Source organism: Heteronotia binoei, chromosome 20, assembly GCF_032191835.1.
Source record: "Heteronotia binoei isolate CCM8104 ecotype False Entrance Well chromosome 20, APGP_CSIRO_Hbin_v1, whole genome shotgun sequence".
NCBI classification, from domain to species: Eukaryota; Metazoa; Chordata; class Lepidosauria; order Squamata; family Gekkonidae; genus Heteronotia; species Heteronotia binoei.
The window spans coordinates 32,462,520-32,488,171 of NC_083242.1; the positions used below are offsets into that span (position 1 = coordinate 32,462,520).

The following is a 25,652-nucleotide window of genomic DNA, read 5'->3' on the forward strand; positions in this document are numbered from 1 at the left end:
CTTTCAATGCACTTTCCAACTGGATTTTGCCAGTTCACACAGTAAAATCCAATTGGAACGTGCGCTGAAAGTGGATTGAAAGTGCACTATTTAGTCTGTGTGATCGCAGCCCCTGTGTCTCAGGAGCGAAGGTATCACGAAGCCAGTTCCAAAATTTCCTTTTTAAGGCAGATATTCCAGAGTCCTGTTCATGGTGGGTAGCGGGCTAAAGCTTGGTGCAGTGAGTTATTTGGAGTGGGCGGCATACAAATTTAAAGTAAATAAAAATAAATAAAGAATTAAAGCTTTGACTAGGACCGGGGGAGCCAAGTTCGAATCCTTGCTCTGCCAGGGAAGCTCGCTAGGCGATTGGGCCAGTCTCATGCTCTCAGCCACACCCACTTCACAGGGTCGGTGTGATAAAATAGAGAGGGGGGTGGAGAGAGCTGCTTCGAGGAGAAAAGCAGGGTATAAATGAAGTAAAGACCAACCATACAAGGTAGTGCAAAGCTTTTCCGAGGGAGAAGCTGCCAGGGGTAGGGAAGGAAGGAAAGCCTGAGAGCCAGTGTGGTGTAGTGGTTAGAATGCTAGACCAGGAGACCCAGGTTCAAATCCCCACACTGTTGCAGAAGTTTGCTGGGTGACCTTGGGTTAGTCACTCCCTCTCAGCCTAATCTACCTCAAAGGGTTATTGTGAAGATGAAACAGACGAAAGGAAAAAAAAAGAAAATATAAACTGCTTTGGGTTCCTATTGGGGAGAAAGGCATGGTATAAATGAATTAAATCAATCAAATAAAGGCCAAATGCACCGTATTAGCAGGATGGGAATATTTTATATCACATCTAAAGTGGTGTAAAAAGGTAAAGGTAGTCCCCTGTGCAAGCACAGAGTCGTTACCGACCCATGGGGTGATGTCACATCACAACGTTTTCTTGGCCTCCCCCAGTCATCTACACTTTCCCCCTAGCAAGCTGGGTACTCATTTGACCAACCTCAGAAGGATGGAAGGCTCAGTCAACCTGGAGCTGGCTACCTGAACCCAGCTTCTGCCAGGATCAAACTCAGGTCGTGAGCAGAGCTTGAACTAAAGTACTGCAGTTTACCACTCTACACCACAGGCCATCCATATGGGGTGTCTAAATGTTCAAATGGCTTTCTCAGGGCCATGTTACACGGACTGTGTGAACATGTGCGAGTTTTTCAAAGGGAGCTTTCAACTCTCTGTGTTTGTCTGTGCACATTTCTTAAGGTGAGACAGACAAAACTCATATGTTGGAGTGGGTCAGAGAAGAAAATTGTGTCTGGATGGCGAAAAATCTTAATTTCTGTTCATAGCCAAAGTAAAATATCAAGAAGAATTGCAGATTTATACCTGGCCCTTCTCTCTGAATCAGAGACTCAGAGCGGCTTACAATCTCCTATATCTTCTCCCCCCACAACAGACCCCCTGTAAGGTGGGTGGGGCTAAGAGGGCTCTCACAGAAGCTGCCCTTTCAAGGACAACTCCTGTGATAGCTATGGCTGACCCAAGGCCATTCCAGCAGCTGCAAGTGGAGGAGTGGGGAATCAAACCCGGTTCTCCCAGATAAGAGAGCTATGGGTGACCCAAGGCCATTCCAGCAGCTGCAAGTGGAGGAGTGCGGAATCCAACCCGGTTCTCCCAGATAAGAGAGCTATGGCTGACCCAAGGCCATTCCAGCAGCTGCAGGTGGAGGAGTGGGGAATCAAACCCGGTTTTCCCAGATAAGAGAGCTATGGGTGACCCAAGGCCATTCCAGCAGCTGCAAGTGGAGGAGTGGGGAATCAAACCCGGTTTTCCCAGATAAGAGAGCTATGGGCGACCCAAGGCCATTCCAGCAGCTGCAAGTGGAGGAGTGGGGAATCAAACCCGGTTTTCCCAGATAAGAGAGCTATGGGTGACCCAAGGCCATTCCAGCAGCTGCAATTGGAGGAATGGGGAATCAAACCCGGTTCTCCCAGATAAGAGTCTGCATAGTTAACTACTACACCAAACTGGCTCTCACCAGAGGAAATAATATCAGGAATAAGCGAGAGAAACATCTAAAGAAAGTGGTAGTTTGGGGAAGAAATTGCATTGGGGAGGGACGGTAGCTCAGTGGTAGAGCATCTGCTTGGAAAGCAGAAGGTCCCAGGTTCAATCCCCAGCATCTCCAAAAAAGGGTCCAGGCAAATAGGTGTGAAAAACCTCAACTTGAGACCCTGAAGAGCCGCTGCCAGTCTGAGAAGACAATACTGACTTTGATGGACTGAGGGTCTGATTCAGTATAAGGCGGCTTCATATGTTCATATGTGTGTGTCTAAAGCTGGGCACTGGAATTCTGTTGAGGCTGTTGACATGTTAATGGTGAATTTTGTTTTGTTTTTATAAAATGGAATAATCCCTTAATTTCACCACTGAAGCCGCTTGTTAACAGCCCGCCAGGCAGCCTCCTGAGATAATAAGATGGAACTGTGCTGTCTCAGTTCCTCGGAACAAAGTCGAATTGGCAGCTCTCCTCTGTTGCCAGTCAGGGCAGCTGGCTCAGCACGGCCCTGTCTATTCTTAGCCCCTGGCATTGGCACATCCCTCGGTGGGGAGAGAGGAGATGGCAGCAGGGTAGAAAACGGAAGGGTTCGGTTCTCCTGAACGGCATGTATTCCTCTTCGGCTTTCTTCCAGACGTCTGGATTGAAACTGGGAGTTGTGTTAGTTATTTACTTCCTTCATTTGCACCTCGCCCTTCTCCCCAACAGGGGCCTAGAATGGCTTTATGTGTTCTTCTCATCTCTGTTTTATCCTCACAACAACCCTGTGTGGTGGGTTAGGCTAAGAGTCTGTGACTTCCCCAAGGTCACCCAGCAAGCTTCCATGACAGATTTTTTTGGGGGGGGGTCAAACCAGGGTCTCCCAGATCCTATTCTGGCCATCTAAACCAGAGCACTACATCTAAAGCACTACATCACATATGCGAAGTCCTAAATCACGGTGGCCAAACTGCAGCTCGGGAGCCACATGTGGCTCTTTCAGACATCTTGTGTGGCTCTCGGAGCCCCCCCCCCCCGTCAGCTGGCTTGGAGAAGGCAGCTCTCTCTTTAAATCACTTTGCCAAGCCAAGCTAGCCAGCAGCTTGGAGAACAATTTTCTTTCTACCTTTCCCCATCTATTTGACTTCCTTCCTTCCTTCCTTCCTTCCTTCCTTCCTTCCTTCCTTCCTTCCTTCCTTCCTTCCTTCCTTCCTTCCTTCCTTCCTTCCTTCCTTCCTTCCTTCCTTCCTTCCTTCCTTCCTTCCTTCCTTCCTTCCTTCCTTCCTTCCTTCCTTCCTTCGACATTCATGTTTCCTCTCTCAAACATTTGACATTTAATCTGTGTGGCTCTTATGTTAAGCAAGTTTGGCCACCCAGGTCCTAAATGACAGCTGAAGCCCTGGTGTTCTCCTTTAGACCAGGACAAGCCCCAAAGCACCCTCCTTTTTGCAAGCATCGCTTTGAAGCAGCATTGCATGTGCAGGCTCTCTGGTTTTGTCATTTGGCTGCCCGGCGGCTGGTTTCAAACTGTGCTTCCCCCTCTCCGGGTTTCTTTTTGCAGAGAGCCGAAATTCACAGGTTGTTCTTCTGCCACGACGGAGGGACCCTTGCCATCTTTACCTTTGCTTCCTTGTAGCATCTCCGTGCTAACAATAGTGGCCCCCCCCCTTCCCTTGCAGGAAAAACAAAGCGTTAGTTTTAATATTGTTGGAACTTATCGCACTTTCCATTGTCAGAGTGATTGTGTTCCTGCGATCCTCTGGGGACTGGCTCACCGTGTGACCAGCAAACTGTGCCTGGACCACTCCCGATTGTTCCACAAACAGCCCAGCTCAGCAGACGGCTTTGGGGTGGGGGTAGAACAGAGCACACTGCTGGTTCAGCATTGGCTCCTCACAGTCTTGGAAAGATGCCGGGCAAAGCCATCTCAAAGACATCTCCCCCTCCTTCCCAACTGTACAAATATTGCTGATTCCGCTCCCCCCCCTCCCCCCCATCACAACAACAAAAAATACGTTGTGTTATTTGGCGAGCTTTTAAAACGCTTTGCACTTAGGGGTCTACCTGGAAGAAAAAAGCTGAGTTAGCGCGAGCTAGCTCACAGATTTTTAGCCTCCAGCTCACACATTTTTGTCTTAGCTCGGGGAAAATGGCCCCAGAGCAAACTAATTGATGCAGGAGCTCACAACTTTAATGCCAGTAGCTCACAAAGTAGAATTTTTGCTCACAAAACCCTGCAGCTTAGAGGGAACATGGGTCAGAAATCAGGAGTGTGAAATGGTGGTGTTATGGACTGTGGGCTGGATCACAGCTACAAAACAGCCAATGGGACATTGAGGGGGAAGAGCCCTGGGGGTGGGCTAAGGGGCTCAGGGGGGCACATGGTACCTTCCTAGGCAGGATGCTCTGTGATTGTGGGGTTGCCACCAAAATGACCTTCTTTCGTGTGTCCACCACGTGAGCCTCTTTGATTGGGACAGTCAGGAGGGCCTTCTTCCTGTGATCTTAACGATCAAGCAGCAACGTGTGAATCCCGCAAGGTAGAAAGGCAGCTAAGAAATGTTTTAAATGAAATAACAATAATGATAATTGATTCATGTGGGTAGCTATGTTGGTGTGAAGCAATAGATCAGTTTAAGTTCAGGAGCACCTTGGAGACCAATAGACTGTAATTCTGGGTATAAGCTTTCATGTGCATGCACACTTCTTCAGTATGTGATGTCTGCATCGGAAAAAGTGTGCGTGCACACAAAAGCTTATACCCAGAATTACAGTCTATTGGTCTTCCAGGTGCCACAGAACTCAAACTTACTAATAGTAGTAGTAGTTGGCTGTTGTAGATTTTCCAGGCTGCGCGGCCATGGTCTTGGTATCATGAGACCTGACATTTCGCCAGCAACTGTGACTGGCGTCCTCAGAGGTGTAACCCAGAAAACTCACAGTCACGGTTGCTGGCAAAACGTCAGATCTCACGATGCCAAGACCACGGCCGCACAGCCTGGAAAATCTACAACAGCCAATGGACTCCGGCCGTGAAAGCCTTCGATGACAACATAATAACGGCAGTAGTGCTGGTGGTGGTTGTCGTCGTTACTATTGCAGCGACAATCGCAAGTGTTTCTTTTATCTTAGCCTTTCCCCAAGGTGTTCAAGGTAAGGTGCATGCTTTTGCCTTCCTCCATTTTATCCACACGAACACGACCTTGTGAGTAGATCCAGGTGGGTAGCTGAGTTGGTCTGAAGCAATAGAACGAAGCGGGAGTCCAGGAACACCTTTACAACCAACAAAGTTTGATTCGCGAGATAAGCTTTCGTATGCATGCACACTTCATCAGACAATGGAATGGGGTACAGTGAGCAGAGCTACATATAGATGGTGGGCAGTGGTTAAGAATGCTTTGCAGCTACATGTAGCTCTGCTCACTGTACCCCGTTCCATTGTCTGATGAAATATGCATGCATACGAAAGTTTACATTCTGAATATGTTGGCCTTGAAGGTGCTACTGGACTCCTACTTTATTCTACAACCTTGTGAGGAAGGAAGGAAGGGAGGGAGGGAGGGAGGGAGAGAGAGAGAGAGAGAGAGAGGAAGGAAGGAAGGAAGAGGAAGGGAGGGAGGAAGGAAGGAGGAGGGAGGGAGGGAGAGAGAGAGAGGAAGGAAGAGGAAGAGAGGGAGGGAGGGAGAGAGAGAGAGGGGGAAGGAAGAGGAAGGGAGGGAGAGAAAGAGAGAGAGAGAGGAAGGAAGAGGGAGGGAGGAAGGAAGGAGGAGGGAGAGAGAGAGGGAGGGAGGAAGGGAAGGAGGGAGAGAGGGAGGGAGAGAGAGAGAGAGGAAGAAGGGGAAGGAAGGGAGGGAGGGAGAGAGAGAGAGGAAGGAAGAGGAAGCAAGGAAGGAAGGAAGGAAAATATATGAGGAGGTGGAGATGGAAAGAAAGCAACTTTAACTGCATTATCCAAGCTGCCAGCTGGGTTGGCTTGGAGAAGTGATTTAAAGAGACAAATGCCTTCTTCAAACCAGGAAACAGGGTGGTGGGAGAAAGTTCACACACAATACCTGTGAAATTGCCGTATGTGGCTCCCGAGTCGCAGTTTGGCCACCCCTGTGCTAAACAAACTCTCCAGTAATAACGTTTTGCGAGGGGGGAATATGTATTTAAAACTACCCGCTTGGCCTTAAAAATAAACCTGAAATGGTAACCAGGAAGGAAGATTGGATCCACATTTGTATGTGTCATGCACATGCGTGTCAGTTACATGGTCAGCATGCGTGCTTATGTTTCTGTCCTTGAGTATTGGTTTCTGGTCCCAAAAAATTAGCATAAGGGGAAGCCTCAAAGTTTGGCACTGAATGGCAATGGCCTGTGAATCAGGAGTAGAGCATCTGCTTGGCATGCAGAAGGTCTCAGGTTCAATCCCTGGCACTGTCAGTGAAAAGTATCAGGCAGAAGGTGATGTGAAGAGAGCCCTTTTGTTGTAGTGGTTAAGTGCGCGGACTCTTATCTGGGAGAACCGGGTTTGATTCCCCACTCCTCCACTTGCACCTGCTGGAATGGCCTTGGGGTCAGCCATAGCTCTGGCAGAGGTTGACCTTGAAAGGGCAGCTGCTGTGAGAGCCCTCTCAGCCCCACCTACCTCACAAGACATCTGTTGTGGGGGGCGGGAAGGTAAAGGAGATTGCAATCCGCTCTGAGATTCAGACCCTGGAATGCCAATGCCAGTCTGAAGAGACAATACTGACTTTGATGGACTAAGGCAGTTGGTATAAGGCAGCTTCACATGTTAGAATATAAGAGAAGCCATGTTGGATCAGGCCAGTGGCCCATCCAGTCCAACACTGTGTCACATAAGAACATAAGAGAAGCCATGTTGGATCAGGCCAGTGGCCCCTCCAGTCCAACACTCTGTGTCAGATAAGAACATAAGAGAAGCCCTGTTGGATCAGGCCAAAGGCCGATCCAGTCCAACACTCTGTGTCACATAAGAACATAAGAGAGGCCATGTTGGATCAGGCCAATGGCCCATCCAGTCCAACACTCTGTCTCACATAAGAACATAAGAGAAGCCATGTTGGATCAGGCCAGTGGCCCCTCCAGTCCAACACTCTGTGTCACAGAAGAACATAAGAGAAGCCATGTTGGATCAGGCCAAAGGGCGATCCAGTCCAACACTCTGTGTCACATAAGAACATAAGAGAAGCCATGTTGGATCAGGCCAATGGCCCATCCAGTCCAACACTCTGTCTCACATAAGAACATAAGAGAAGCCATGTTGGATCAGGCCAATGGCCCCTCCAGTCCAACACTCTGTGTCACAGAAGAACATAAGAGAAGCCATGTTGGATCAGGCCAGTGGCCCTTCCAGTCCAACACTGTGTCACATAAGAACAGAAGAGAAGCCATGTTGGATCAGGCCAGTGGCCCATCCAGTCCAACACTGTGTCACATAAGAACATAAGAGAAGCCATGTTGGATCAGGCCAGTGGCCCCTCCAGTCCAACACTGTGTCACATAAGAACAGAAGAGAAGCCCTGTTGGATCAGGCCAGTGGCCCATCCAGTCCAACACTGTGTCACATAAGAACATAAGAGAAGCCATGTTGGATCAGGCCAGTGGCCCCTCCAGTCCAACACTGTGTCACATAAGAACAGAAGAGAAGCCCTGTTGGATCAGGCCAGTGGCCCATCCAGTCCAACACTGTGTCACATAAGAACATAAGAGAAGCCATGTTGGATCAGGCCAATGGCCCACCCAGTCCAACACTCTGTGTCTCATAAGAACATAGGAGAAGCCCTGTTGGATCAGGCCAATGGCCCATCCAGTCCAACACTCTGTGTCACACAGTGGCCGAAACCCAGGTGCAATCAGAAGGTCCACTAGCGAGGTCAGAACTCTCCCCCCCCCAGGCACCAAGAATACAGAGCATCCCTGCCCCAGACAGAGTGTTCCGTCAGTAGCTTGTGGCTAAGGGCCACTGATGGACCTCTGCTCCACATGTTTATCCAATCCTATCTTGAAGTTATCTATACTTGTAACCACCGCCACTTCCTGCAGCAGTGAATTCCACATGTCAATAGTTTGTAAACTGCACAGGAAGTCACCAAAATTCTTGCACCTAGCAGCAGAAGTCAGTTTTAAGGAAATACATTAGTCCTTTACTCTCTGGAACACAAGGGAACTTTGGTTCTTGTGCTTTGCCTAGACTTCTGGGAAATTCTTCAGCTTACCGCAGAGTACCCCGGATCCTCTCTGCTGTTGTTTGCAAAGACCCTTGACCACTCTGGGTCCGTCTGGAGTATTGTTGCTTCCCTCCCTCCCTTCCCCCTCCTCTAGCAGCTCTTCGAGGCTCTCAGGCCCTCGCAGCCTATGGGTGACAACTATGTGAAGAGGTCGAAGTCCAGGGGTCTAAGCCCAAAGGAGACTGCATGATTTTAACGTGAGGGTTAGCCAAGTTCCTCTTTTCTTCAGACTGAAACATTTCAATAGAGTGGCCAAGGGGAAGTTAGGCGTGAGCCTTATTCTCCATCCTGGAAGGAAATGCTAAGATTATAACAATATAACAAAATGCTGAGATTATAACAATATACTGTAGTCCTTCTTGAGACGTGACGCCATTGTCTTGCGCGTATGTACGTACATGCTGTCAAGTTACGGCCAATTTATGGCCACCCCAGCAAGGGGCTTTCGTGGGAAGAGATGAGCAGAGATGGTTTGCCATTGTCTTTGCCATTTAGGGGGAGGGACGGTGGCTCAGTGGTAGAGCATCTGCTTGGGAAGCAGAAGGTCCCAGGTTCAATCCCTGGCATCTCCAAAAAAGGGTCCAGGAAAAGAGGTGTGAAAAACCTCAGCTTGAGACCTGGAGAGCCTCATAAGTGTTAGGGAGGGATGGTGGCTCAGTGGTAGAGCATCTGCTTGGGAAGCAGAAGGTCCCAGGTTCAATCCCTGGCATCTCCAACTGAAAAGGGTCAAGGCAAATAGGTGTGAAAAACCTCAGCTTGAGACCCTGGAGAGCCGCTGCCAGTCTGAGAATACTGACTTTGATGGACCAAGGGTCTGATTCAGTATAAGGCAGCTTCATATGTTCATATGTCTTCCCCTGCAGAGCCTTCCTTGGTGGTCTCCCATCCAAGTATCAAGCCTGCTTAGGTTCCTAGAGCCTTTCTGGATCAGACCAGTGACTCATCTAGTTCAGCATCCTGGCTCATGCAGAGGCCAACATTTCTCCTTCTGTCCCACTGTCTTATAAAAGAGATCTAAAAACATGAGTTGGAGAGCCAGTTTGGTGTAGTGGTTAAGTGTGCGGACTCTTACATGGGAGAACCGGGTTGGTTTCCCCACTCCTCCATTTGCAGCTGCTGGAATGGCCTCGGGTCAGCCATAGCTCTCTTAGGAGTTGTCCTTGAAAGGGTAGCTGCTGTAAGAGCTCTCTCAGCCTCACCCACCTCACAGGGTGTCTGTTTTTTTGGGGGGGGGGAAGGTAAAGGAGATTGTGACCGCTCTGAGATTCAGAGTCTAGGGTGGGATATAAACCCAATATCTTCTTCTTTCTGGTCCAAACAAGGAGATAATGATGAAGAAGAAGAGTTGGTTTTTATGCCCCGCCTTTATTTACCTTGGAGTCTCAAAGCAGCTTGCAATCTCCTTCCCTTCTTATCTCCAGAACAGGAACCTCGTGAGGCAGGTAGGGCTGAGAGAGACTGTGAACAGCCCAAGGTCACCCAGCAGGCTAATGTGGAGGAGGAGTGGGGAATCAAACCCAGTTTTCCAGATTAGAGCCCACTGCTCTTAACTGTTACACTGCACTGGCTTCAGAGATAGCTCTCCTGAACCCCTCAGTTTGTGGGCCTGTCCTGATGATACTCCTCCTGAGCGTCTACCTATGGTGAAAGCAAGGAATGATTCCAGGCACGTAGCTCATCTTCTCCTCTCACCATCTGCTTGTGATGACTTGTCAGAGAGAGAGAGTACAGTTACTGCAATATAGGGTCTCTCTGGCAGCTTCAGTAGCCCAGACCAGATTGATCTCACCGGAGCTTGGAAACTAAGCGGGGTCAGCAGCAGTTTAGCACTTGGGTGGGAGACCACCGAGGCAGACGAGGCTTCCTGCTTGGAAGAAGGCAATGGCACATCGCCTCTTTCCTTGAAAACCCCAGGATGGGGGGTCTCTGTAAGGTTGTCGGAACTGGATCACGCACTTTACCTTTACCATTAGTATTTCCCTGATTCCGGGATCCAAACCACTGAAAGCAGGGTTCGTATGGCAAGGTTAAGGAGAATCCCCTAGAATAGGGGCCCGCAACCCCCAAGCCGTGGACTGGTCCCAGTCTGTGGCCTGTTAGCAACCGGGCCATGAGTTGTATAATTATTTCATTATATATTACAATGTAATAATAATAATAATAATAATTGTAAGAAGACGACATTGGATTTATATCCTGCTCTCTACTCCGAATTTTAGAGTCTCAGAGCGGCTCACGATCTCCTTTGTCTTCCTCCCCCACAACAGACACCCTGTGAGGTGAGTGGGGTTGAGAGAGCACTCACAGAAGCTGTCCTTTTCAAGGGCAACTCTGCAAGAGCTACAGCTGATCCAAGGCCATCCCAGCAGCTGCAAGTGGAGGAGTGGAGAATCAAACCCGGTTCTCCCACATAAGAGTCTGCCCGCTTAACAACCACCCCAAACTAATAGAAACAAAGTGCACGATCGTATCATCCCGAAACCATCCGCCTCCCCCTCCCTCAGTCTGTGGAAAAATTGTCTTCCACAAAACCGATCCCTGGTGCCAAAAAGGTTGGGGGCCACTGCCCTAGAAGGCCCATTTTAGGAGTTATATTCTAATACATTTTTAAAATAGTTTATTTTATTAAAAAAATGCTTTCAAAAAGGTAGCTGTGTTGGTCTGCCGTAGAGCAGCCGCAGTCGAATCTAATAGCACCTTAGAGTCCAACAAGATTTTGGGTTGGGGGGGTGGGGGGGGGTCTAAGCTTTCAAGAGTTTAACCTCCCTTTTTCAGGTACTTATACAGAGGGAGCTTTGACTCTCAAAAGTCTATGCCCTAAACAGTGTTCCCTGTGAGTCAGTGTGAGCTAACTCACAGTTTTTTAGCCTCCAGCTCACACATTTTTGTCTTAGCTCAGGAAAAATGGCTCCAGAGCAAAATAATTGATGCAGTATCTTACAACTTTAATGCCAGTAGCTCCCAAAGTAGAATTTTTGCTCACAAGACTCCACAGCTTACAGGGAACATCAACCCTAAACATCTCATTGGTCTCTAAGGTGCTACTGCACTCAGATCTAGGTGTTTTAAAATGCAAAATTAAAGCAAAGACCTGTTTGAAGATTTATACACACAATGCAATCCTAAATAGAGTTGTGTGCCTTCTAAAATTCGGCTTACGTGGACTTAGAAGGCAGTAACTCTGTTTAGGATTGTTCTGAAAGAATGATAGGGAAATGAGAATGACTCAACAGGAAACAGTATTAAAAATTAATTCTGTCTTCTGTTCAGTGGGAGTAGATGCAAGCTGGACCTATCAGCACTCTTCTGAGTATGGAGGTTCTGGGCTTGAGTCGCTGTGCCCCTCAATCTTGAGGTTCGGGGGGGGGGGAAGTTGGTAGAAATTACCTAGGTTCTTGAAAATCAGAAGATTTGGAAACAATGGCAAAAAAGATCTGATGTTTGTCTATTTATAGTGTTTTTGAAAATGAGAAAGAGGTCTCTGCTGTAATCCTAGATCGATTTTCTATTTTTCTTAATTCAGTCCGTATAACATGAATGCATCTATATATAGTAATGTACAAGGAACAGTGTAATTCTTAACAAAGTTTGCATGCTGATAGGCTTGGATAGAAAATCAATGACTTCTCTGGTTTCCCCATTTCAGAACGCTCTATTGGATTTTGTTCAGCTTTGTTATTTGGTTCAGGGCACCTGAGTATCTAGCCATCGGTCAAGAGTTAGAATTTTCTCTGTATACGATTTTCCGTCACTTGTTTTTTTGTCTGCAGACACGCATACACGTAAGCGACCTTCCACAAGCCTTTATTAGCCCTTTCCCTAATTACACGCAGATCTTTATAATGGGTGATCTTGCACATATTGTCATAAAAAAAGAGTACAAATCTCTGTGCATAGGATATATACTTCCCTGTGAGTAACCGGTATTGCGATCCTGTTCCTTTGCAGTACCTTTTGGAATGGTCCTAAGTTAAACTTCCGACTGCTCTGTGCTGTCAGGAATGACTGATTTCAGGGTAGCTTGACAAAAACGATGTAGAGCCGATACTTTGGCCTTCTGTTCGATGTATAGCCTCAGCTTGTCTCTAAAAGTTTCACCAAGGAAACTGTAGATAAGGGGATTCAGGCAGCTGTTGGAGAAGGCCGCAAGGTTTACAATATGTCCCATCAGGGGGTGGCTGTGTCTGAAGGACTGGCTCCGGGACGGGACCGGTTCTGTCTTCTGGAGAAGCTGCACGCTGATGAAGACGTTTTCGGGGAGCCAGCAGATGAAGAAGACGAGGACCACCACGAAAATCATCCGGAGAGCTTTCTGTCGGCGTATCCGCAAACTCCTGTGCTTGTGAGCCCGGATGAGGACTCGGACGATCAACGAATAGCAAAGGCCGATGATGGCGAAAGGGATGATGAACCCCAGGGTGATTTCAAGCCACTGGATTTCCTTGACGTCCGCGAAGCAAAAGTGCATCTCTCCGGTGTGCTGCAAATGCACGGCCGTGAAGGGTACCAGCGCTGCAGAGATGGACGCCAGCCAGATGAGGCCGCAGCTAAGCCGGGCGTGCTCCATGGTGCGGAATATGTTGGACCGCATGACTTTGCCCAGGGCTATGTATCGGTCGAAGCTCATCCACGTGAGAAAGAAGATGCTGCTGTACATGTTGATCTGGAGGAACAAGGACATGAAGGTGCAGATGATGGTGATGTCGTAATACTTTTCGTCCAGGTTGAAGACCTCGATGAGGGAGTCGGCGACCAGGATGAGGTCTGCCGCGGCGAGGTTGACAAAGTAGAGGTCTGGGATGGTCATCTTCTCTCGGAAGCTGATGTTCACCACTAAAATGAGGATGTTCCCCACAAAGCCGATGGGGAACAGGAATATCGTGTAGAGACACGACAAGAACAGGCCAATGATGTATTGCTGGTGTTCCGATTTATCCTCTAGGCCCAGAGGTTTGCTTTCGTTACACAAATAAGGGTAGGTGCTGTTACAGAACAGCGGAAATGCAGATCCAGGATAGATGTCCATGGTACGGTTCTCCGCCAAATAGATCGCCTTGGACTTCAGTGCCAAACTGCTTAAATTGTTGGGTCTGAAGAAGTCTGTCGGGGTCATGTTTGTAATCCCTCAAAGGTAGACTCAGTTAAGAACCCAGCTCTCCTGGCGTTTGGGGTATGCTTCGGAATATGTATGGTAGTCCTCAACGCGGTGAGTAAAATGGAATTCATGCGTTCTGTATCCCAGAAGCTTTCTCACAGTAATGATACCAGCATTTGCAGGTTTTCTTTGAGCGCAGGCTTCCTCGCAGGTCGGCAGGCACCGTATCGCAGCTCCATTTAACTTCGGTCGCGTGAAAGTCGTTGAACCTACAATTGGGTAAATGGGAAAGGTATTAATGTCAAGCCTGGAAGATTGAAAGAAGCCGGCGTTTTATGAACGGGTTTGGCACGCATCCATGGCTTTGCCTTTGTGCATTTTGGTAGGTGACGCACGAGCGTGTGAGAGTGAACGTTCGAAGTGTAAAATGTTTTTTTTTTTCTTTTTGGTACACTCAGAGGGATTCTCTTGAGATCTATCCAGTGACAAAGTACAAAACATCTTCTTGGCATTGCTGCTATGAGAAAAGCATAAAAAATCAGGAAGAAAGCCAGTGATGGAATAAATGAGCGAGCTCAGCTTTCTACAGTATCATGTTCTCTGTTTTCATAGATAATTATAGAAATCTAATAGAAAATAAAAACATTACGGGCTGTGACTGTAAAACTTCTAGAAAGGGTCTGCAAGGTGGGGGGGGGGGAATAAAAGGATTCATCTATTTTTTACTTCATTTTTTCATTTCATGTCCTAAAGTTTTCTTTCAAAGTGAAACATATTAATCCTGAATCTATTTAGCGGCTCTTCAGGGATTGTCCGCAAATAATTTGCATGATGGAATTTTTTTAAAAGGTGTCTTCGTTTCGGCAAAGCTGTAAGAAATGAAACAGGTAAAAAATGTAAACTATTGAAACTTTAAATTGGATTGTTTAAGAAGTGTTTTCAGCAGCTCAGATGGTTAAGAGTTTTTAAGTACGGAAGGTAGTGGAGTAGGGTAAACTGTGTTTGACCTAAAATATACCTGATGTAATTTTCTACCTAAATTTCGTCTGGCTATTGCTAGTGATTTACTATACAGATCTTTGCTAGTCTTAACATTTCTCCCAGGTACGTTGAGATTGAATTATTGGGTACAGTTCTGGGAAAGGCGCAGAAGAAAGCCACTAAAATGATTAGGGTGTTGGAAGCATTTCCCTGGGCTAAAACTCAGACACTATTAGTATAGAAGGCAGATGAATAAGGGCTGCGGGAGGGGTGGGGGCAGAGAAGATAGCATGGTGTGAATTTTATATAGTCTACAGAGTGAAAGGTATCAGTTAAAATAATTCTTGTTATCAACAACGTTAGCACTCACGACTGCTCAGTAAAATTGGTTTGCTGTAAGTTCAAGCCAAGCCACTTGAGAATGTTCATCACATGCTGCGGGAAGCAGTCCTAAGGGGGTCTTCACAGAAGTAAAACCCATCTTATTCAGTGGCACTTACTCCCAGGAAAGTGTTTGTAGGACTTCACCCCGTGTTACCGTACATAAGGAACTTGCTACTGCTAATGATGTTAAAAAGTAAATTAAAAATAATGACGGTAAAAAGTAATTTAGGTGGATAAGAACATCACTAGGAAATACATGTCCTTTTGTTTTTTACCTAGACTTGCAGCAACAGCAATTTGTTGTTGTTCACTCGCACAGTCGATTCCGACTCTTTGCGACCCCATGAACAAAGTCACGCCAGGCCCTCCTGTCTTCCACCATCCTCCGAAGTCTGCTCAAATTTTTGCTCCTTACATCAGTAACGCTGTCCAGTCATCTCATCTTTTGCCGTCCCCTTCTTCTTTTGCCTTCTGTCTTTCCCAGCATCAGGGTCTTCTCCAGGGAGTGCTCCCTTCTCATTGGGTGGCCAAAGTCTTTGAGCTTCAGCTTCAGCATCTGACCCTCCAGGGAACAGTCTGGGTTGATTTCCCTGAGGACTGACTGATTGGATCTTCTTGCAGTCCAAGGGACTCTCAAGAGGCAACTTTTATTACCTTTTCTTGCTGTCCAGACCAAATGGTCTTCCAATTTATTACACTATTTCACCATTGGATCCTAACTTTTTATCAGTTTATACTCTTAACCCAGCAACTACATGTGTTTCAGCCCTCGTCTGAAGAAGTCTGCATGCATACGAAAGTTGATATGCTGAATAAAACTTTGTTAGCCTTAAAGGTGCAACTTGACTCCTACTTTGTACTATCGCTACTGTAAGGTTGCACTATTGACTGCTGGCGTGTATAACTTTTTGTTATTAACCAAGATTAGACAAATTAACGGAGAATAAATCTATCACATATAATTAGGCACGATTGCTATAAACTGCCTATAGGTGTGGGGGAGATAAAATAGCTTGTAGCCGAGCCTCCATGTGCTTCGACAGTCTACCTCTGACAACCAGAGTGTAGGATATAGAGAACTAAGATGATGGCTCTTTCCCCGGGACCCAACCTGTAAGCTTCCCAAGGGTATCTCTCTGGCCCCCACTGATGGATAGAAAGCTGAAATAAAGATCTTTTAATCTGATCTCTCAAAATTCTTACACTCTTAGAGTTTACAGAAAGGCATGTATAAAGCATATCTACAGAGAAGCATTGTGTTTATTTCTGGGAAGGAAATTTATTTTTTTTATTTGACCAAAACAAGGGTTGTCTTCCATCCAGCGTGTACCACGAAGTTCACAATAACACATTTTTAGATGAAGGCATTCTTCCAAGATGTAACTTATCTTGTAGACATTTGATTTGTGCCAATGTGGAGTCTGCTCTAACTCGGCTATATTTTTAGCCAGCCCTTTTCCTGTTAATTCTTGTTCTCGAACAGTGCCGCAAATAACTTTTATGAGCTACTGAAAAATTAGAGCCCGTATAAATGCTTTAAGGGGTGGATACTTCAAATAGTACTGCGCTTGTGGTATTCTAACTACAGATTAAGGAGTGTGAGAAACCAATCCATTTCAATAATAGGCATCCATCATTGGGCTTCCCCCCCCCTGCCCTTTCTTCATATACATGTGGAATTTATTTTACCTTAAGTCCAGTAGATCCATAGGCAGTAGCTGGTCCATGGCTGGTATCCTGCCAGCCTCCGTTAGGCTGACGAATTTCCAAATCCATCCTTTGCCCCCTCACAGAAGAGCTACACAAACTAAGTCGTACTGAAATGATGCTCAGTATTGCTGAAGGCAAAACATCCTTAGAAATACCAACCTCGTTTATAGCAGCAAGTGTTTATCTCACGCTGCAGGCCCTACCTACGAGGAGAGCAGTATACATTCTCCGGGTGTCTGCAAATTTGGATGTGTCGTCCAGCTTTTCAAGGCTCAAGTTAACCCTGTTTCTGCTGGCTCATTTTCCTTTCCTGGCTCTCAGAGCCTCCTCCAAGCCTCTCGAGTGATCTGCACCTTTCCTTCCACCCTTTGCTTTTTGAAATTCTGCCTCAGATGCAAGAAAAGCAAGCTCAGATGTCAGCGGAGCGAGCTGCGTTTCCGCATCCTCGGCTAAAAGAAGAAAAGTTCACAGATGTTGCTAGTCTGTTGTCCAAGAATATCAAAAAAGCATCGCTGGAGGGGGGGAAAAGAAGATTTTGAATGAATGATTTGCCCTACCCTTTTCGGCGAGTCCCGTTTCCCTCTGAATCGTGTGCACCGTTCAGCGAGCGCCAAAAGCGTCCCTGGCTCAACGTGCCGAGCTGCGGTCGAGATCATCTTTGCAGACGAGTGGTGCTTCCAAGCCTCAGTGCAGCAGGTGGAAGCCTGAAGCTCGTCTGCCGCGGAGGGAAGCAGTGCCACGGACACCACCTGCTGGCTGCCAAGATCGCTGTTCCGATTGTGGGAACCGGCTCCTTAGACGGCTGGCTGTCAAATCCCACTTTCTGAAAGGAAGCGGGGAAGGCTGCACTCTGTGCGGTCAGCAGAAAGCATTTTTTACTCTGTGGGTGAAAGAGAGAGAAAGTTGTCCGCGTTCCCTTGTACGTGCCTCCCCCCCCCCTCCGGAATTAAGCGAGACCAGTTGCGTCTGTCTCTTTTGCACAGATTCTGGTCCTGTAGCACCTAGACCAACACAATTTGGGGGAAGGGGAGGGTGAGCTTTCGAGATTCAAAACTCCCTTCGTCAGCTGTGATTCTCGAAAGGTTATACCTCCCCAAATCCTGCTGGTTTCTAAAGTGCCGCGGGACTGGAATCTAGCTGTTCTACTGCAGAGCAACATGGCTACCCGCTAAAATTATCTTCTGCACTAGAGCTTCTTTGCTCACGTTTGCACAGACAGGGCAGCATTTCAAACTCAGTTATTCCCAGACAGGATCCCTAGAACAGGAGCGGCCAGACTGCATTTTGGGAGCCACATGTGTCTCTTTCACACATATTGGGTGGCTCTCAAAGCCCCCGTCGGCCAGCTTGGAGAAGGCATTTTTTCTCTCTTTAAATCGCTTGTTCGAGCCACGCTAGCCAGTGGCTTGGAGAATGCATCTAAAGTTAAAGTTGTTTTCTTTCCATCTCTCCTCCCTCCTCCATCTATTTTCCTTCCTTCCTTACTTCCAGAGCCAGTTTGGCGTAGTGGTGAAGTGTGCGGACTCTTATCTGGGAGAACCGGGTTTGATTCCCCACTCCTCCACATGCACCTGCTGGAATGGCCTTGGGTCAGCCATAGCTCTGGCAGAGGTTGTCCTTGAAAGGGCAGCTGCTGTGAGAGCTCTCTCCAGCCCCACCCACCTCACAGGGTGTCTGTTGTGGGGGAGGAAGGGAAAGGAGATTGTAGGCCACTCTGAGACTCTGTCCTTGAAAGGACAGCTGCTGTGAGAGCCCTCTCAGCCCCACCCACCTCACAGGGTGTCTGTTGTGGGGGAGGAAGGGAAAGGAGATTGTAGGTCGTTCTGAGACTCTGTCCTTGAAAGTGCAGCTGCTGTGAGAGCCCTCTCCAGCCCCACCCACCTCACAGGGTGTTTGTTGTGGGGGAGGAAGGGAAAGGAGATTGTCAGCCGCTCTGAGACTCTGTCCTTGAAAGGGCAGCTGATGTGAGAGCCCTCTCCAGCCCCACCCACCTCACAGGGTGTCTGTTGTGGGGGAGGAAGGGAAAGGAGATTGTGAGCCGCTCTGAGACTCTTCGGAGTGGAAGGCGGGATATAAATCCAATATCATCATCATCTCCTTCCTTCCTTCCTTCCTTCCTTCCTTCCTTCCTTCCTTCCTTCCTTCCTTCCTTCCTTCCTTCCTTCCTTCCTTCCTTCCTTCCTTCCTTCCTTCCTTCCTTCCTTCCTTCCTTCCTTCCTTCCTTCCTTCCTTCCTTCCTTCCTTCCTTCCTTCCTTCCGCTCTCAGATGTTTATTCTGTGTGGCTCTTATATTAAGCAAGTCCGGCCACCCCTGCCCTAAAAAGGGAACCAGAATGTGGAAAAATGGGTCTTGCATAACCAAAGGGTGGCGGTGATTGTTGGGGTTTATTTATGCTGGTATTTATACCCCATTTTTCTGCCCAGGAGGGTCCCAAAGCAGCTTATGTATCATTCTCCCCTCCTCCATTTTACTTTCACAACAACTACCCTTACTGAAGTAGTGAGCAGTGATTCACAAAAGCTCCTTCCTTGCCACAGATTTTGTTAGTCTTTAAGGCGCTACTGGACTCTGGCTCTTCTCTACCACTGCAGATTAACATCTTGAAGAACTACCTCATGGATGTCAAACATGCGGCCCGGGGCCCAACTCAGGCCCCTGGAGGGCTCCTATCAGGCCCTCGAGCAACTGGCTGTCATCTGCTTCCTTCCTACACTAGTTTGGTGTAGTGGTTAAGTGTGCGGACTGTTATCTGGGAGAACCGGATTTGATTATCCACTCCTCCACTTGCAACTGCTGGAATGGCCTTGGGTCAGCCATAGCTTGTGTAGGTCCTTGAAAAGGCAGCTGCTGCAAGAGCTCTCTCAGCGCCACCCACCTCACAGAGTGTCTGTTGTGGGGGGAGAAGGTAAAGGAGATTGTGACCGCTCTGGGACTCTGAGATTCAGAGTATAGTGTGGGATACAAATCCAATATCATCATCTTCTTCTCCCTCTCTCTTGCTTTCTTCTGTATAACAGCTTGCTTTGCAAGGCTTGCTCAATCACCCAGGAGCTACGGAGCAAAATTTCTATTTTCTCCATTGGCTGAGGCTCTTCCTCTGGGGAAGAAAGGGGGGGGGCAGAGCTTGCTTTGCCAGGCTCTCTCAATCGCACAGTAGAGCTACTGAGCCAAGCCTTTCTTCCTTCTGTTGACTGAGGCTCCTCCCCCTCCTGGTCCCCTAGGGAAGGAAAGAAAGAACCAGAACTTCCTTTGCCCAGTTCCCTAGATCCCATGGTAGAAATACAAAGAAAGGACCTTTAAGACCAACAAGTGCTAATATATTTTTTAAAATCTTTAATTGTGTTTGACTGTGTCCTTTGTAAAGTTTATATCTCTGCTGTCTAATCTTAAATGGCCCAACCTGACATGGCAAGGTCTCATTTATGTCAGATCTGACCCTCATAACAAATGAGTTTGACACTGCCCTGGCTCTCTACATTCTCCTGTTCTCAACATCTCTACCAATCTCAAGATGCCGAAAATGACCAATGCTTAACATGGCTGGGGACCCCCTGTTTGTCACGGGCTGGGGCCAGGCCAGGCGAAGTCCAGGGGCAGTCCAAGGTCTGTAGCTGGTGAGCAAAGAGGGTCCAAAGCGCCAAAACCAAATCACAGTCCAGGTATCGCAGGTCAGAGGTTCAGAAGCCGAAGTCAGGGGGTCCAAAAGTCAAAAGCCGAAGTGGATGCTAGAACATCAGGTAAGTGACTAGTTGCTTCCACAAAGCCTCCTCCCAAAGCCCACAGCTATATAGCCCTCTGCTGTCTGTTGCCCATTTGGACTAATTGCTGGCTCAGAGAGGCAGCCAGGATCCTGCTGAGACTCAGGCATCCTCACTCCTAGAAGGGCCAGAATCCTTTCAAAACTCAGGGCTCAGGGAGCGTCTTGCTCGTGAGCGTGCCGCCCTCCTCCGATCCCTGAGGTCCTGACGAAGGCGGTCACGCACACGAGCCACCCGAGAGGGCGAGGCAGGGGGGCTTGGATCTTTTCCAGCAGGAGGCAGGGGCACTGATGCAGGTGGAAGGGGCACAGTTTCTTCTGCAGGCTCAGCTTCTTCTGCAGGGTCCCCAGTACCCATGATACTGTTCTAGAAGGATGGAGAAATGCAATCTGAACGAATGCCCGCAACTGCTTCCTATCATAAATGTATTTGTCACAAATGGTCCAGATAAAAAACGACCCAGGACACAAATACAGGTAAATACATCGTGGCCATGGGATCACGATTCAGAGGCAGATATTCTTTCGCTCGATGGAGTCACCTTCCAGCAAGAGAACAGTAAGCAGGGAGCCCAGGCCCTGAGTCAAGGAGTTCATACAAACTGAATGGGATTAGAATATCAGATTAGCATCTGGGGGAGACCCAGGGTGCATTCACACACACTAAATAGCGTGCTTTGCCACTGGCTTTTTACTGCGTAAGAATAGCAAAACCCACTTGCAAACAGTCGCAGTGTGGAAGCACCCCAGTTTCAACCCTTCTTCCTCTGCTGTGGAAGTTCAGCCAGGTGACGTTGGGCCAGTTGCTCTCTCACAACTCAGCCTACCTCACAGGGTAGTTCAGGAGTGTCAAACGCATTTGTTATGAGGGCCGGATTCAACAGAAAGGAGACATTGTTGGGCTGGACCTGCCGGGCCATGTGTGTTCCTATTTAAGATTAGATAACAGGGATATAAACTTTTGAAAGGACACAGATAAATACAACTAAAGAATTTTTTTTAAAACCCTTAAAATAAAACATGCTTAAAACATTAGCACTTGTTGGTCTTAAAGGTCTTTCTTTGTATCTCTCCCGTGGGATCCAGGGAACTGGGCAAAGGAAGCTCTGGCTCTTTCCTTTTCTTCCCCAGGGGACTGGAGGGGGAAGAGCTTCAACCAATGGAGAAAATTGAGGTTTTGCTCTGTAGCTCTGCTGTGCGATTGAGCAAGCCTTGCAAAGCGAGCTGTGATGCAGAAGGAAGCAAGAGAGAGGGAGAAGGAAGCAGACAAGCCGGTTGCTCAGGGGCTTGATAGGAGCCCTCCGGGGGGCCTGATTTAGCCCCTGGGCCACATGCTTGACACTCCTGCTCTAACCACTGCACCACAACAACTGTGGTACCCATGTGGCATAGCACATAGTGCTGTGGATAAGGTGGGAGACTGGGATTCTGGGTGATCTGGGGTTGACTCTCCACTTCTATAGTGGAAGCTTGTTGAGTGTCTTTGAGCCCATCACATAGTCTCAGCCCAGCCGTGACTCGGATAGCCCAGGCTAACCCAATCTCGTCAGATCTCGGAAGCTTAGCAGGATTGGCCCTGGTTAGTATTTGGAGGGAGACCTCCAAGGAATGCCAGGGGCATGACCCAGAGGCGGACAATGGCAAACCACCTCTCATCACCTCGTGCTGCATAACGCTAAAAGAGCTAGAACTTCTGGCTGTCAGGCAGTCTAATAATCTCCTGACTATGCTACGCAAACTGCCATACGATAATTGTTGTTATTATCCTGGCCTACCTCACAGGTCTGTTGTGAGGAAAAGCAATCTATACAATTTAAAACCCAAAGAATTAAAATAGCTTACATATTTTTCCAGATGGCACTAAAGTCAATTTACAAATTGCATTACTATCTCACAAATGGAGGGGAAAAAAGCAGGAAGGGGAAAGAGAAGGGAGTTCCAGATAGGTGGAACCCATCACTGTCCTCAACCGAAAGCCTGGTGGAACATCTCTGCCTTGCCCGCCCTGCCAAAGTGGACTAGGACCGCCCCCCCCCCCCCCCCGAATGTTATTTGCAGGGAGTTCCATCAGCTGGGAGCCATGGCTGAAAAGAGCCAGGCTCTTGTTGAGGACAGCTGGACATCTTTAAGGCTAGGGATCACCAATAGGTTGTTCTCAGCAGAATGTAAGGCTCTTTGGGGAACATACCAGAGAAGGCGGTCCTGAAAATACATGAGCCCCAGATCACTTAAGGCCTTAAAAGTCAGAACAAAAACCTTGAACCCGACCTGGTGCTCCACCGGTGGTATGCAGGTCTGACATAGCACAGGTTGTTTCCATCAGGTCGAATATGTGCTGCTTGTGATGCTGCGTTCTGGACCAGTCGGGAGTTTCCAGGTCAGTCTCAAGAGTAGGCCGGTGTAAAGTGAGTTAGAGAAATACAATCGAGGTGACCATTGCATGGATTACTGTGGCCAGGTCAGGGCGAGACAAGGAGGGGGCCAGGTGCCTCACCTGGCGAAACACCAGCTTGGCAACGTTTGTGATCTGGGCCTCCATTGGTCAGGAGGTGTCCAAGACCACGCCCAAACTCCTGACAGCTTGAACCGGTATTAAAGGCACAACATCAAGCATGGGGAAACCCACCCACCCTCAGAACCTCCATCTTGGTTGGATTCCGTTTTACCCAACTCTTCCTCAGCCATCCCACCCCAGCCATCCCTTCCTCAGCCATCCCACCCCTTTGGCCATATTTTGTGGGGTAGCATCCGGGTGGCCCCCGCATCAACAGTGTCATCAGCGTACAGGTGACATCCCAGGCCAAAACTCCATGCCAGCTGAGCAAGGGAGCACATATAGACATTAAATGACGTCGTAGATTAGGTCACCCCCTGAAGGACCCCACATACATTGTAAGCTGCCTCATAATCCCAACAGGGGAGAAAAGCAGGATATATAAAAAAAAAACCCAAATGCAAACGCGTCTTCTAATGCTCCTACCGTTTGTGCATTTTTCTTGTTACAAGGCCCATCAGTTATCTAGCGGCAGTATATTGCTTGGGCGTTTGTGTGAGCCCACATAAATTGCTTTATTGCATCTCCGCAGTTTATAGCTGAAGCAATCAAGATGGGCTCCAGTAATCATGCCACTGTTGGCGTTGGCAGCTCCCCGACATACCTCGGGATCTTCACTGTTGCCGAGATTCCACCGGCCGCCGTGCGCTACTCCGTGTGTAGCGAGAGAGCTTGGAAGTAGGTCAGCAGCTGCCATTTATCACTGCTCCCATTTGTGACTAGGTAACAGCTATCTCGATTTCACTCGGCCATATGTTTTCTTCGCAGTTTTTTTCAATGAGAGCGCTGTTGACTTCTTAGCACCCTCCCCCCCCCCATTTTCTGAGCCTTTGCCAGGTATGCACACCGGGAGAGCTGGGCTTGGCTCCCTGCCGCGAATGCGTGCAGGGAGACAGACTTTGGGCCGGCCTCTGTACTTCAGCGACGTGCAGCGCAGGACTTATTTATGAAGCGCGGAAGTGAAAAGGAAGAGCGGATTCATGGAGAGCCGGTCAGCATCACAAGTGCGACTCAGCACAATCCGGCGCTGAGTCGTGTTGTTGTATTTCTAAAGCATGTTTTCTTTTTAGGGCATATTTTCTTTTCTCTGCATCAGCTTTTGTCAGGTGCTTTGAGCCGCCTGTCGGAAAACGATACTTGGGATCAGTCATTCAGTTAAGGACGTCCGAGCTGGTCGATTTGAATAGTTTAAAACTGGCCAAAATCTTATAACAACGACCAGGGGTGGAATTCTTGCAGGAGCTCCTTTGCATATTAGGCCACACACCCCTGATGTAGCCAATCCTCCAAGAGCTTGGAATTCTAGCAGGGGCTCCTTTGCATATTAGGCCACACACCCCTGATGTAGCCAACCCTCCAAGAGCTTGGAATTCTAGCAGGGGCTCCTTTGCATATTAGGCCACACACCCGATGTAGCCAATCCTCCAAGAGCTTGGAATTCTAGCAGGGGCTCCTTTGCATATTAGGCCACACACCCCTGATGTAGCCAACCCTCCAAGAGCTTGGAATTCTAGCAAGGGCTCCTTTGCATATTAGGCCACACACCCGATGTAGCCAATCCTCCAAGAGCTTGGAATTCTAGCAGGGGCTCCTTTGCATATTAGGCCACTCCCCACTGATGTAGCCAATCCTCCAAGAGCTTGGAATTCTAGCAGGGGCTCCTTTGCATATTAGGCCACACACCCGATGTAGCCAATCCTCCAAGAGCTTGGAATTCTAGCAGGGGCTCCTTTGCATATTAGGCCATACCCCACTGATGTAGCCAATCCTCCAAGAGCTTGGAATTCTAGCAAGGGCTCCTTTGCATATTAGGACACACACCCCTGATGTAGCCAATCCTCCAAGAGCTTGGAATTCTAGCAAGGGCTCTTTTGCATATTAGGCCACATACCCGATGTAGCCAATCCTCCAAGAGCTTGGAATTCTAGCAGGGGCTCCTTTGCATATTAGGCCACACACCCCTGATGTAGCCAATCCTCCAAGCGCTTGAAATTCTAGCAGGGGCTCCTTTGTGCATTAGGCCACACACCCCTGATGTAGCCAATCCTCCAAGAGCTTACAAAAAAAGAGCCTTAGAGGAAAGCAGAATCCAGTAGCACCTTTAAAACCAACAACGTTTTATTCAGAATGTCAGCTTTTGTGTGCTCTAAACACACTTCATCAGACAGTAGGATTACCTAGCAGATTAAAAAAGGGACGCTTCCATGATTTTGCATGCTGATTCACTGCCCGCTCTCTCTGTATTTAGGACTGCTTGCCATTCCATCCTACTGTCTGATGAAGCGCGCTTAGAGCACACGAAAGCTTACCTTCTGAAGAAAACTTTGTTGGTCTTTGTTGTTGACTCTGTTTTGTTCTACTGCTTCAGACCATGCCATTCCTGGGTGACATCATTGTGTCGTGCACGCTGGGTACTGGCAGAGCTCTTCGGGGCGAGGTTCTCCCTGTTGTCCAATCCTGTGCTGGTGAGTTGAAGGCCCCAAGATGGGGGGGGGGAACCCCCACCCCCAGTCATAGGTTAGGAACCATACCTCTACTGGATATTTCTCTTTCAGAGGCATGGGGAGGTCTTTCATTGCTAACAGTCAGCCCACACCACCACTTAAAACAGCTTCTCGCCTACAACAATTGCAACAATAGACTAACACGATTATCTCTCTGGAATCACCTGATTTAGCCTAAAATTAAATTTTTTAAAAAAATTTGGAGTCCCCCACCCTCACACAAAACTCCGAAGGAATCTTGAGGGAAACCAAAAGAGTCCCGCCCCCCCCCCCCCCATTGATCACAACTCTCTGTTAACAGCCTGTTGCCTTGTATAGAGGATCCACAGGATTCAGTCTCTCTTTCATACACATCTAGCAGTTCTGCGTGTTCCTTCAGGGGTCATAGAAAGGATTGGAGAGGCAGAGAGGAATGCAGGGAAATCAGT

The 25,652-nt window shown here is 48.1% G+C and overlaps 2 protein-coding genes across 2 annotated transcripts in view; one reads left to right on the forward strand and one right to left on the reverse strand.

Moving 5' to 3' along the window:
• C20H7orf50 (chromosome 20 C7orf50 homolog) overlaps nucleotides 1-25,652 on the forward strand; it is a 237,553-nt gene that overhangs the window by 15,045 nt on the left and 196,856 nt on the right. The window lies entirely within an intron of this gene.
• Nucleotides 12,041-13,671, reverse strand: GPER1 (G protein-coupled estrogen receptor 1). Its single transcript, XM_060260627.1, has one exon. It carries the CDS (start codon nucleotides 13,349-13,351, stop codon nucleotides 12,209-12,211), a length of 1,143 nt encoding a protein of 380 aa, XP_060116610.1. The 5' UTR covers nucleotides 13,352-13,671; the 3' UTR covers nucleotides 12,041-12,208.